The sequence below is a fragment of the Poecilia mexicana genome, unplaced genomic scaffold (genome assembly GCF_051168715.1).
Source record: "Poecilia mexicana isolate PSO_F unplaced genomic scaffold, ASM5116871v1 scaffold_20, whole genome shotgun sequence".
In the NCBI taxonomy this organism is placed as follows: Eukaryota; Metazoa; Chordata; class Actinopteri; order Cyprinodontiformes; family Poeciliidae; genus Poecilia; species Poecilia mexicana.
The window spans coordinates 18198219-18211781 of record NW_028263389.1 but is presented as its reverse complement, the minus strand read 5'-3'; the positions used below and the strand labels follow the sequence as shown (position 1 = coordinate 18211781).

The 13563-nt window shown below is 36.6% G+C and overlaps 1 protein-coding gene across 1 annotated transcript in view; it reads left to right on the top strand.

Annotated features, from left to right (window-relative positions):
- The window catches only part of myo3a (myosin IIIA), a 60457-nt gene extending 47916 nt beyond the window's left edge, over nt 1-12541 (top strand). The window contains exons 30-35 of the mRNA XM_088001221.1: nt 499-1597; nt 2459-2600; nt 6864-6955; nt 8019-8059; nt 10362-10649; nt 12121-12541. Of these exons, the coding sequence (XP_087857347.1) occupies nt 499-1597; nt 2459-2600; nt 6864-6955; nt 8019-8059; nt 10362-10649; nt 12121-12235 (1777 nt within the window). The 3' untranslated portion in view covers nt 12236-12541. The remainder of the gene's footprint in view (nt 1-498; nt 1598-2458; nt 2601-6863; nt 6956-8018; nt 8060-10361; nt 10650-12120) is intronic.
- Nucleotides 12542-13563: the final 1022 nt, after the last annotated feature.

Sequence of the window (13563 nt, the reverse complement as noted above, 5' to 3'; positions counted from 1 at the left end):
CAACGCAGGGCATTCTGGGTAAATACAGCCAAAACAAATGAAAGAGTTTAGGGTTAGCGGGAGAAATGGCTTGTAGTTTTTACCAAACACAAAAGAGAAATCTGATGCTATGACATGAAGTTGCGCTCATTGTTTTCTTCAGAGGTTTTTGTGACGTTTCCTTCGGTGGCTCTTTGTGCAGCGCCCCCACAGGCGAGGAGGGGAACAGATTTTTCAATTTGTTTTATCAACAAAAGAGTTTTTTCCCCATAACTGGCATGTTTCCATTAAGCAAATTTATTTCTGAAATGCTAAATTGCTCATGTCTGAGTTTTAAGATGTAAGAAAACTTTAAAAGCAACACTTTCACAGTTATATACAACATTTTATTGGTCTATAATATCAAATCCTTATAAAATAAAATGCCAAAATGTGGAAAAATGGAAGAGTTGTGAATACTTTTTCAATCAAAACATTCTCTTTTATGATTTCTGACAAAACCTGAAATGTTGTTTGTAGGGAAGCCAAAGAGAAGGAGAAAGCGGAGAACGCTGTTAAAGAAGAGGCGCCAGAACCTGCTGATGAAACGGCGTCTAAAACAGAAACCAGTGAGGAAGAAGAAGCGAAAGCTGCTGTTGTTCTTCAGAGCAACTACCGAGGCTACAAAGAGAGAAAGAAATTCAAGGAGAGAAAGAAGACGATGGCCGGAGCGGAGCTGGAGATACCAAAAGAAAACAAGGAGAAAACTGTTAAAGACGGCGTGGAAACCGCGGCCAGCAGTCAGGAGAACAATGAGGAAGAGGATGAGAGCACCTACGAGGCAGAGGAGAACGACGACAGCGATAACACCCAGGTACCGGAAGACGAGGAAAACACGGAGGTGAGCGACGAAGCCGTGATTCAGGATGCAGAAACTGGAAATACAAGCGCGCAGGGAAAATCTCCAGACGAAGCTGCCAATCTGGAAGAGGAAACTAAAGCAGCGACTGTCATCCAGAGCAACTTCAGAGGCCACAAAGAGAGGAAGAGGCTGCAGGAGGAAGGCAAAGTCCCAGGTAAGAAGAAGGCGGAGCCAGAGACTCCAGGTGTTTCTTCTTCTGGTGATGATCCGGATGAGACGAAGGCAGCGGTGGTGATCCAAAGCAACTTCCGCGGACACAAGGAGCGGAAACGACTCGAGGAGGAAGGAAAGATCCCCAGGAGGAATAAGAAGGAATCTAAAAACGAAGAGGAACCCGTTCCCGATGAGCAGGAGAACGTTCCGGAGGCGGCGGACGAGGAGAAAGCAGCGACTGTCCTGCAGAGTAACTTCAGAGGACATCGGGACCGGAAGAAGCTGAAAGCTGAGAAAGAAGCGCGGCAGAAAGAGAAAGATGGCGGAGCAGTTCCTGAAGAAGCGGAGCCGGGCGGGAAGGAGAACGACGAGGCGCTGGATGTTAGCAACGTGGCGATCGAGCGCAAAGAGGAGGAAGATCTGGAGAAAGAGAGGCAGGAGGAAGAGCACGCAGCGGTGAGAATCCAGAGCAACTTCAGGGGATATAAAGACCGGAAGAACCTGAAGGCCAACAGGGAGGCGGCCCGGACAGAAGCCGAGCAGCTGGAGAGTTTCTCCAAAGAGGTACGGTCCGGTCAGAACCGAACCAGCCTAGACACACCTCACCGACATGACCCTCATCTACGGAAGACGATTAGGGCTCTGAAAAAAATAATTCTGACTGTAATCTCAGAATTATTACTTCTTTTAGAATTGTTTTCTTCAAAATTCTGATTCTTTTTTCTCTTTCTTTCTTTTTTTTAGAATTTTGGCTTTTTTCTCAGAATTTATTTTTCTCAGAATTTTGACATCTTTGAAATTATTTTTTCTCAAAATTCTTTTTTTTTCAGTTTTTCCTCAGAATTTTGATATTAATCTCTTAATTCTGACTTCAATCTCAGCGTCCTTACTTTTTTTCTAAGAATTTTATTCTAAGAATTCTGACTTTTAATTTCAAATTTAAAGTTCAAGTATGTAACTTTTATTTGAAAAACTAAAAGTTTTTTACATCGTTGTTAAAATAGTCACCATGTTGTCACAGTTTCATATAAAACAGAAAATCTGTCAAAAATATCATGCTCATTCTTGTGCTATTATTGCCATCTGAAGAAATGCACCTTTTCTGACCAAAAACAACCAATCAGAGCCAAGAGGCGGGTCTTGGCGCTGTCAATCAACCTCGCGTATGCTGCTTAATGTGCTAATGGTGGAAAAAAGATTTATCGTCACAGGAAAACGGTTTACCCACGGTCATGCCTGGCTCTGATTGGTTAAAGGTAGAGGAGCCATGTTTTTTATAAAAGTTGCATACTGCAGCTTTAAGTCTGTGATTAGTGACCAGAGCCACATTAGCTATAAACATTTTTTTCTTTCAGCATCGCTGGTTGGTGAAAGAAAACATCGTTATTCTTATTCTGCTCATATCTTCACTAATCTCCCCAACAGATCGCGGAGACTTCCCAGGACTTTGCGGCCCTGCAGCAGAAGCTGAATGAGATCATCCAGGCCCATCAATCAAACCCTGAAAACAATGGCATGTTTGTGAGAGGAAAAACAATCAATGGCTACGCCCCGCAGATTCAGTCAGGTAAGATAAGTGAGATTGGCTTAGTGAGAAACAGATCATCAGCCAATGAATATCAGTCATACTCCCGGCAGACACTCAGCCGAGGTTAATGTGAACTTTGGGCTTTTGAAGGATAATTAATACTGTCACTTAAGAGAGAGATGGTTCGATTCTTTACTGTAGTTATGAGTCAAGGCATTAATAATCACCCAAACACAGAGACACCAACTGAGATAGGAAGCGATCCAATCAGCGTTTGGATCCTTTTCTTGAACTATTCAGCAGATTTTATTGCAACCTTTCTCGATCAGATGATGATTTTATCAAGGCAGCTATTTTTCTCCTGTCCTGTCGTGCAACTTCATTAGATCAGGAAAACCGAGAAAGTCAAGTGCCAAAACAGGAAGCGCCTCGCCACTTGATGTGTCATCAGAAGTGAAATTTGATTTGCACAGTTGATAGCTGTAATTGGTTTCAGGGCGGTGAGCGAGAGAAGCTGGAAACGGAAAGTTTGGAGTCTAAAAGCCCAGATGGCGCCTCGAATGTGACAGTCGAGATGGATTCAGGTGTCTGATGAAGTACTAGAATAATATTCTAACTGAAAATATTTTAAAAAATATTTACTTTGTCAATCATTTGATATTGTAATAAGGATATTGTATTGTATAAATATTGTATTGTGATTGTGTGTGTAACTTGAGTATTTCAGCTACTTATTATCACAATAAGTGCAACTTGTTCACTCTGCTGTTTCCATTTCAAATTTGCACTAAAATGTGTTAATATTCCGCTAATGTTGAACAAACACAATTTTGCAATTGTGATGTTTCCATTGAATGATAAACGCAATTAAAAATCACACATAAATAAATTTGTTCGCGTGATAAATAATTAAAAAACATGCAGTTAGATTATTCTCCAACCACTTCCTGTCGTCTTCTTCGTGGTTTTTGCCAGTGGCAACAATCTATTGTGTTTTTTTGACAGTAGCTGAATATTGACAAAGTAATGGAAGTAGCTGTGTTTCCATTGACCATATAATTGCGTAATTTGACATTTTGAAAACAAATTTGGTTATTGTTAGAATGCTGTGGGTTTTTTGGCTTTATCAAAATCGTTTTATCTTGCAAAACTGCAATAGAAACACTTTTTTCACATCATATGAGTCACATGGCCAACAGCAGCATGTTGCCGCTGGTGGAAACCCCGAAGAAGACAAAGACAGGAAGTAGATGGAAAATGATGGCACCACATTTTTTTATGATTTATCGCGTGAACAAACTTATTCACGTGTGATTTTTTTTTAAATTGTGTTTCTTATTTAATGGAAACACAGCAATTGTGAAATTGTGTTTTTTTTTTTACTTTAGCGGATTAGTGACAAAGTTCTGTGCTAATTTGAAATGGAAACACTCACTCAACTTTTCAATCTTAGTCATTTTAATTTTAAAAATTCAGCATATATTTTGAAGTACTTTCCTAAATTCATCATGTATCAAAATCATTTATCAAATCATCTAAACTATGGATTAGTAATTATTTTACAAAACACTTAATATTATTTTAAGAAAAGTTGCAATATTAAAATTAGAGTAACAGAATTAAATGGACATTTTACAGATTATGAAGTAAGTCTGACAAATTTTGACTACAAATATGTAAATTTGTAGTCAAAATTTACATATTTTGACTACAAATATGTAAATCTTTTATAAAAGCTGTAAACATAAAACATTTTTAAATAAAGTAACACTGGATATTGAATGGCTCCTTTTTGAACTCTGTTACATTTAAACCTGCAACAGTGTTGAAATACAATGCTAATGTTAGCATTTTTCACCAATAGATGCTAGCTATAAACTATATTATCACTGTTTATATAGAGAACAGAGTTTATTATACTAGTAAACTCTATTTGTAACATTTAATCAAGACTGTTGAGCTGTTTTGTTATTTATTACTTAGCCAAACAGGAAGCTTTTTAACTAGTGGCTGTTTAGCTCAGCTGCTAACTTTACCAAAAACGACTAACCTGGTCCTGAAAAGCATCACAGAAATATTAACTGAAACTTAATATACATAAGTGAGCTTTGAAATTAAACTTTTACAGATTTTGTTACTATCCCACAAGGATTTGTAATGTTTTGCTTTGAGTATGCTAGGGTAAGCTAGCAAGCTGCTAGCTTCAGTTACATAGCATAAAAACTGACTTTAACACAGGATTCCAGCCATTTTTCTCACTGTTTGCAGTCACAGATTGAATAATCTGTGTAACTTCTAAGAGAAATTATCTGTTTCATCCACTCTAAGATCGTTTTTCAGCAATCTAATCCGTCTTCATTCTGGTGACACAGTAAGCTGAACCAGAATCATTAGCGCCACACGCAATGAAAGCAGAGGAATGTCGGCCACACTGTTCTTCATAGAAAAGGTCAACAAAAGTTAATCATGTTTTGTGAGCCAACAATTACGGCAGAAATTAATTTGACGGTGTTTAAAATTAGCGTTAGTCGTCGGTGTGAAAGAGAATGACCTTTTAGATGGAGTTGTTTAATAACATTAGACACTTTTCATCTTCTTTACCTGGGAGCTTTTGCATATGATGGATTGTTTTTCTGCCAGTTTGAGTGTTAATAATAAGCAGCAAGCAAAGGTCAGTCTAATATGTTTATAATTGCAATAACATAGATGACTGATATTGCCTAGCAGAGCTCTGAAGGGAAATTATGACAAATAAAGGTTTGGTAGAAGTCAGACATTTTGTGACGACACAACATGGGCGTTAAATCATTTATTTGTTTTATTTATGTGAAATTTACAGCAGGAAAGGCCTTTATGGACAAATCTACCTCAAAAGTGACCAAAGTGCTTCACAATAATTATTACATCATAGGTAGATAAATGATCAAATAAGAAATGATAATAAAATTGGCAGTAAAATACCAAGTAAATAATAATATGAATGAAAACCAAGACATACTTAATATAAGTACCAAGTTTTTCCCTTTATTTAATTTTTTTTATCTATGTTAAAAAGATTCAGACCTTTTGATAATTTTCTGTTCTACAGTAAATCCATATAATGTTTTGTTTTGTAGTAATTTTGGTGTGTATTTCTTGGCATTTTTTAAAGGTGATCTGTTTTGCAAATCCATATTTTGGACATTTTTATTCTTCCATTTTAGTCTTAGCTGCTTCTGAAAACAGACCAAACGCCTTTCGGCAATAAATTCATGTTTTTAGTGTCTGGAAAATGAGCCATTTCAAAAACCTTCCAAATGTAACGTCACAAATCAGAAGGCACTGCGCCGTTACCTAGCAACCCAAGTGAAGCCCAGCCCGTTACCTAGCAACCCAAGCAGAGCTCCAGCAGGTTTGGTCAGCTGGTTTTACTGTTGTACAACGGAAAAGACGAGTGTTTTGTTATTGACTTATTTTCCAGAAACTGCTTTCTGCATTCTTGTTGGTTGTGCAGGAGGCTCCACTTCTGCTTTTCAAAGTTGTATGGTTGTATTATTGCACATCTGTTTGCAGCCGTTTTAACGAGCGAGTGTGAGTGGGGGGGCATGGCCATCAGCAGATTATTTGGATTTAAAGTGACAGGACGTCTTAAAACAGATCAAAATAGCCAGAACTGATCCAGCTAAAATCTCATTATCAAAGAATGATTTTAAACAAAAAATGTAATAAACATGTTTATTACATGTTTATTACTAGCTAAAAGGGCACATAAACCCCCCCCTAAAAGTTCATCATAATCAATTGAAACGCCATCTGTACGATGAAATGGTAAAAGATATTTTGTTACAGAAATGTGATCGACAGCATTCATGTCTCATCTTCTTATATGAAAATATATTCATGTAAAGTTTAGTGGAAGGAAAAACTGTGGCAGAAAAAATTTAAGATAGTGGTCGCCTTGTAAACATCATCGAATTTGTTTTTTAGCAAGTAAGTTGATATTTATTGGTTCTAAAGTTATAAATGTACATTTATCAGATTTTAAATAAAGAATTTTGCATGAGAAATGAATGTTTATGCATTTCTAGAATGGGTTTGTATTAAAAATTTCAGTTTTACACACAAAAATACTCTTTCTGGACTACCTTTACATGACAACCAAGCTAAATGTAGAGCTATAAACACTAAAACTGTAACATTTTTCCAGTTTTGCCTTAGCAGAGGCGCAGTTGTGATTTCTTCTTTTGTTAGATTTCAGCCGCCTGAAGCTCCAAAACACCAAACTGCCACCTGACATTTTTAAATCTTTTTGTTGCTTTTCAGCTGACAAGAGATTTTCGAGAACCCCCCGCAGGACGCAGCAGCCAAAAACCCTGAACACGCCAGAGGACTCCACTTACTACACGCTCATTCATGTGAGTGGCAGAAAGAAAACGCTGATTGATTCGGGATTTTTCTGATGGCAAACTTTGGAAACCGTAATTGCTTTCACAGATGGTGGTTTTTACAATGCACCATTGATTGGCTTGTTTTTTTATTTTATTGTGCTGGCGAGGCATTTACTGCCAAATTGACTGAAAAGAAAAAGTTCTCTATTTTTTGAAAATGTTTCTTTTGATTTTGTTTGTTTTTCTTTTTAATTTCAGCAAAGTGGACATTTTATTAACTTTATTCAGCCAAATGACTCATTTTTACAAGCCAACTTCGCGGTACCGTAACTCCATGGCACGTTGCACAATCTGAAAAATTCCCACTGTTTCTGAAAGAGGAGACGTTGAACATTCCAGCCAATATCGTGTTATTATGGTAATTTTACCTACGCCGCTGCAGGAAGCATGTTTTCTTCATTTTAATCTCATAAAACACTCTTTTAATGGAATGTAAGAGGAGAAATTGGCAAAATGATTTACTCCTAGGACATTTGAAGAACTTTGTACAATTAAAATAAGCAAAAATATCCAGGCGGAGATTTTAAATTTAGGACTGAAAGGGTTTTAACTAACTTTAATCTGCTACTTTTTCAGTTTATATCAAACTGATTTGAAAAAAATGACAAATTTACTGGAAATCTTATTAAGGATACCAACATACAAAAGGAGTAATAACAATTTAAACAACCAGCTTTTGATTTGATTAATAAATAAACACAGATAAAGTCAAATTTACTGGTATTTCCTTATGAAATATGAATTTACTGAAATAAAAATGGTGGCAGATTATGTCACAAATAATCCCAGTCGTCAACTTAATTTATTAAATATAAATTATATATAATTATTTTATTATTAGTAGGTTCCTCAATATGTTTTTACATGTTTCTCTAGAAAATCATCCTGGAATTTTCTTCCCAATGAAAATATATCCAACCTTTTATTTTCTCTAAGTCAAACTTGTTAATTGTTTGTTTTATGTTCCTTTTTCGTCATTTTTTCATTCACTCAAACAGTAATATTTGCTTTTTTCCGTCTTCCCACTCAGAGATCTGTCCAGGACGATAAACGCAAACCCAGAAAAGAGGAGTAAGTATCTCATTCTCACTAAAGTTTGTTTTTTAAGTTTCAAGCTAAAGCTTGATTATAATCAAAACTAAACCTGAAACGATTAATCAGATTCATCAATTACTGAAATAATCAACTAATTTAGTGATCGATTAATCATTAACTGGATATACAGACTCAAAAAAGGCCAAATCCTGAAAGAATAACACAGTCGAAGAAGCAAGTAAGCCAAAACTGCAAATATTTATACATATTGCATTTAATACGTAAAAACAATACAATTCGCAACTTTTGCTTCACCTGGTTCAAATTACGTTAAAAACAATCTCTTAAGCACCTTTTGCTATCAAATAATTAATTGGTTAATTGAAGAAAAATAACATCAGTACCTGGTATTGATGTTAAGTTGATTAGAAAGGCCTGAGCTGAACTGATGTTAGAAGTATTTTTTTAGCTGCAGATTAATCCTTTGCTACAAATGATAAAGCACACAAGAAATGCATTTTAGGCAAAAAAATATTTTAAAAAGAAGGTGAATATTAGTTTATGAGTATCTTTTAATGTATTTCTAAAGCGGTTTAATGAAAAATCTGCAGAATGTGCTCATTTTTTATCCGATTAATCAATTAATCGTCAGATAAATCGATTAATCGATTACTAAAACACTCACATCCTCTCTAAAGTTTTCAATCAAGTTAGCTTCACTAATATTTATCATACCTGTGAATGAAGTTATTATTCTCTTTAAGAAATAAGTTAAGCTCTTAAAATTCCTGCAATTTGACCTGGAAAGTGCCGGAGCATTTTGGGAAGTGAGTGTCCATGTGAGAGTTCATGCATATTTATGTTGTGCAGAAGCCACAAGGTGAGTTTACCGCCCAGAGCGAGGAAGTGAAGATAGACAGATAGGGCTGGCTGAACAAGCAAGAGGTGCTTTATCACTACGGCTTGAGGAAAACACTCACACACACACACACACACACACTCGACTCCACGATGCTCTAAACATCAAGGCGAATAATTTGTTAGCAGATAAATAAAGCCAGGAATGGACAGGAGTAGTTTACATGCATCATTAAGGATGAGAAGGTCAGGAGAAACGATGGAGCTGACAGCAGAGGAGGTGGGAGATGGGAAAACGTTGGTGATAAGGAGTGAATTGTACTGCGAGTAAATGATAATAAATGGGCGAAAGAAGGAAAAGCAGCAAGGGAGGCTATGCTGAAGGTATGTAGAGATTATAGGCACAGCTGCTTTAACGTCTCTGTAAGATGCAACATGATGGGATGAAGCATCCTGAAGGGTCCTGGAAATCCTCCACTTATTCTGGAAAAGTGATTTTACAAAAAGAAACATATGATTTAACATATTAGTCTAGTTTCTGCAGATCTAGAAAACAGTGAAAACTTTTGCTTTGGTTCTACAGAGCAGGATCACTTTTTAAAATGTTGCACCATCTTTTATGAACTGGGAACATTATCATGAGTTCTTCATAGTTTTAGCAACCCTCAAATATCTGGATCACTGTTTTATGGCCAGTACAAAATAATATATCGATTCAGGACATTTAAACTAGTCTAAATTGTAAATATGTAAATGGGGTTCAATTATGCAAAATTTACATTTTGCATGTTTTTGTACTTTTATTTGAGTCTCTGCTGCTTCTAACAACAACCCAAGCTCTAAAAAATATGTTTTTGGTGAAGACGAGCTTTCAAAAACCTCCCACTACGTCTAATTCAACAGGTGCTACGCTGTTACCTAGCAACCAAAGTATAGCTCCAGCATGTTTGGTCAGTTAGTTTTACCGCTGTGCAATGGCTGCTGGAAGAGACAAGTGTTTTGTTGTTGACTTGCCATCCAAAAACCACTTGCTGCATTCTTGTTGGTTGTGCAGGAGGCTCCACTTCTGCTTTTCAAAGATGCACTGTTGTATAATTGCATATCTGTTTGCAGCCATTTTCAGGGGTCGTGTAAACTTTGAGTTGGGGGGCGTGGCCAGCAGCAGATTATCTGGATTTAAAGTGACAAGACTCCCTAAAATGCCTCATTCCAAACTGAGAATACAATCTCATTATCTAACTAATTAGGATTGTCACAAAAACAAATTTTGCAGAACAATAAATGGTCCCAGATGTTATTCCGATAAACAATAATATTGTTGTTTTGAGACCATTGTCAATTAATATATTGATAATGGCATAATAATACAAGAACACATTCTCAAAAATCAATCAACTTAAAATTTTTATGAACATTTAACTCTGAAAAACAAAATTGTCCTTCAGAAAATGTCTGGATCAGACCTGTGTTTGTTCTCCAGTCCAGGGAAGCTGCTTGATGTGGACGACCAGTACTACCGCACCCTGTCCACCAGCCGGCCCGAACCCTCCAGCTCAGCCAAGGGGATGCCGGAGAGGAGACAGTCTGTAGAGAGGAGACAGTCCATGGAGCGAAGACAGTCCATGGACAGGAGACGGTCCACGGCCCGCAGTCACCACGGGGACAGACGGCTGTCCACGGACCAAAGGTCGGCAGGTTCTAGTCGACAGATGAGGGAGAGGGCGGTCACTGAGCCCGAGCTTCCCAGACCCGCAAAGCAAGACAACAGGTATGTCCTCAAAGGTTCTCGATGTGGAGAAGACAATATTTTAAAAGTCTGTTGGGTGGTCTGGCTCAGTTAGACCCTCGTTTTCCTTTTTGAAAGTAAAGGCAATTTTATAGCACATTTTCAGCAACAAGGCAATACAAAGAGCTTTACAGGAATTAAAAGGAAATACAAACAAAATAACAAACCGAAGGAAAGAGCAAAAGAAGAAAAATAATGTAATAATGTTGATCCAAAGTAAATAAATTAGATACTCCTATTCATGGTTGGTAGATAAGTATAAGTAAGTATCTTCTGGTCTAATTCCTTTTCTGGGTTGGAAGAACAGAAGTCTAAAGCGTAGTTGCTAAGGTAGTTTTTCTGATTTCTAAGTTTGTTCTAATCTCTGTTCTGGGTTGCTAAATAAGTGTAAGTAAGTAATCTCTGGACTTTCTAAGTGTGCTCTAAATTTGTAAACGTAATGAGTACTCCACAGTTTCTAGTTTTTACTTAGTTTCTAAGTAAAAACTAAGTTTAAGAAAAATTATACTTATATTTGTGTCTCAACTGCTTTTTAAAACAACCCAAGCACTTTACCAAAAAACACTAATCTGTACTGTGCCAATAAGTTAATGTTTTTTGGTTTTTGGAAAATCTGTTTCAAAACCTTCCAGTTATTGAGTCGCATTCCATGGGAACTGCACCGTTACCTAGCAACCCCAGCTGAGCCAAGCTCCGCTACCTAGCAACCCCAGCCGAGGCAAGCCCCGTTGCTTAGCAACCAAGATGAGTTCCAAAACGTTTGGTCAGCTGGCTGGCATTTTGTGCAGCCCTCAGGTTCTCTGGCAGACCGTTCCACTAACGGGTTTCATAATACTGGAAAGAACCAAAAGTGTGAGTTCTGACTCTGAGAACACTTAAAAACCAGTAAAAGAATCTTAAAATCAATCCTGAGACGTACTGGGAACAGGTGTGATGTGATAGAAATCACACTCATCTATTTGATTTGTGTCCCAAAAAGAAAAGCATTTGAAGTGGGAATGTTTTTCTGTGTTTGTGGGGATTTAAATGCTGTTATTCAGTCAGAAAAATACATAAAAAAAACAATAAATAGTTCTTAACGTCACTTTTATCGTTATCACAATAGTGATAACGAAAATATTGTACTGGTAGCCACATGACTGTCTGGACGTTGTTACTCAATTTTGCAGTTTGTCATTTATTCATAATATAAACAAATTTCAAAATATTAAATGATTTAATTAAAATACATTGTTTATAAATTAGTATTTTTAAAGTTTGAGGTTCTGAAAGGACAGATTTATGGAACGACCTCTGCCTGGTGTCTCTGATAGACGGTTTGGATGATAAATGGTCAGAGATGATAACCAAAATGAAAACACAAATCGTTTCATCTCTTTGTAATTTCGCTTTGTTTGTTTTGTGAGTCTCCATCTACAGAACCATCTGCGATCTGTTGGGTTTGTGTTTACAGGCGCTCCGTCCCACGGATGTCGTCGACGGAGAGCCGAAGCGGAGACAATCCGTACGACTTCAGGCACCTGCTGAGGAAGACGTCGCAGAGACGAAGGCTCATCAAGCAGTACTGAACCGGGCCAGACTTTATATCGGACCTTCTCCTTCTTCTGTTGCAGATTTAAAACGTTTTAGATCCCACAGGAGGACGTGCTTCACTGGTTTCTGAGAATCAAGAATAGATTGTAAATAATAAACTTACATGTAATAAAATTGTTGTAAATTAAAATTTATTTATGTTGACTATGGAAAGAGTTCGTGTTGATGCCCATTTTCTTAATTTTCACATATTTACCTTTGGAAAATAAGCCTAATATTTATTATGTTTTGCTGTCTTGATGTCTTGTTTGTTAATTTAAACATAAAGTATTTTAAAATTATGTCTTTCTTTGCAGTCTCATCATATTACCCCATCTTAAACTATCTTATATTATTTTCTCTCTATCGGTGCTTTGCATATAGTTCACACAGATACTTTATCAGGTTGATCTCAAACCATGCCCAGAGATTTACTGTATTATTGTGAATTTCTCTCAGATTCAGCCTGTGACCTTTATGTGACATTTTAGAGGAGGAACAACCCCACAGGGACTGTCAGGAAACTCCCAACACAGGCTTACAGGAAATACCCCCAAAAAACTACTTATTAGGACCAATGCAGATGTAAAAAAGACTTTGAAATTTTGGGATTCATCTAAAAAAAATTCTAGAAAAAAACTTGAAAATTTATGGGCTGCAAAAGCTGAAAATCTGCAAGAAGTAGCTCAGAAATTTTTAGATAAAAAAAAAGAGCTGCTCTATTTACATTATTTTCTTTTATAGATGTCTGTGTCACTTCAAAATTCTAAATCTGCCAGAGGTATGAATAGTTTTGGACTGTTTATGCTAAAATATATATATATAATCAACATGAGAAAGCATTTTCTTTAACCTTAGAAACAATAAATTCCAGTTCTAAACTGCTACTCTGTTAGCTTTCTGTAGCTGCTAGCTGCGCTAATGCTAGCTTAATAAGAGTAGATTTAGTTTCAGCTTCTTAGTTTTATTCTTACTTACAAAATCTCCTGATGCTAAAAACATGTCTACTATTATTACTAGTAAGTATTTACTACAGCTTCATTCTTTTGTGTTTTTAATTTGAGACATAAATTCCTATTTTGGTTAGCCACTAAAGGGTGTCTAATCTAGTTTTAGCTAAATCAAGTGTTTATGTTTTCCAAGTCCAATTCATTGAAAAGCATGGTGTGAAAAGTGGAGGATTCTCTTAAATTAGTCATTCAAAAATTAAAGTTGTACTTATTAAAAAAGGATGAAATTAAGTGATTTAATTTCCGGAGACCAATAAAATGCTGAGTCATACGTTGCTATAGCAACTCCCGCTTTTTCTGGGCTTCAAAGGACA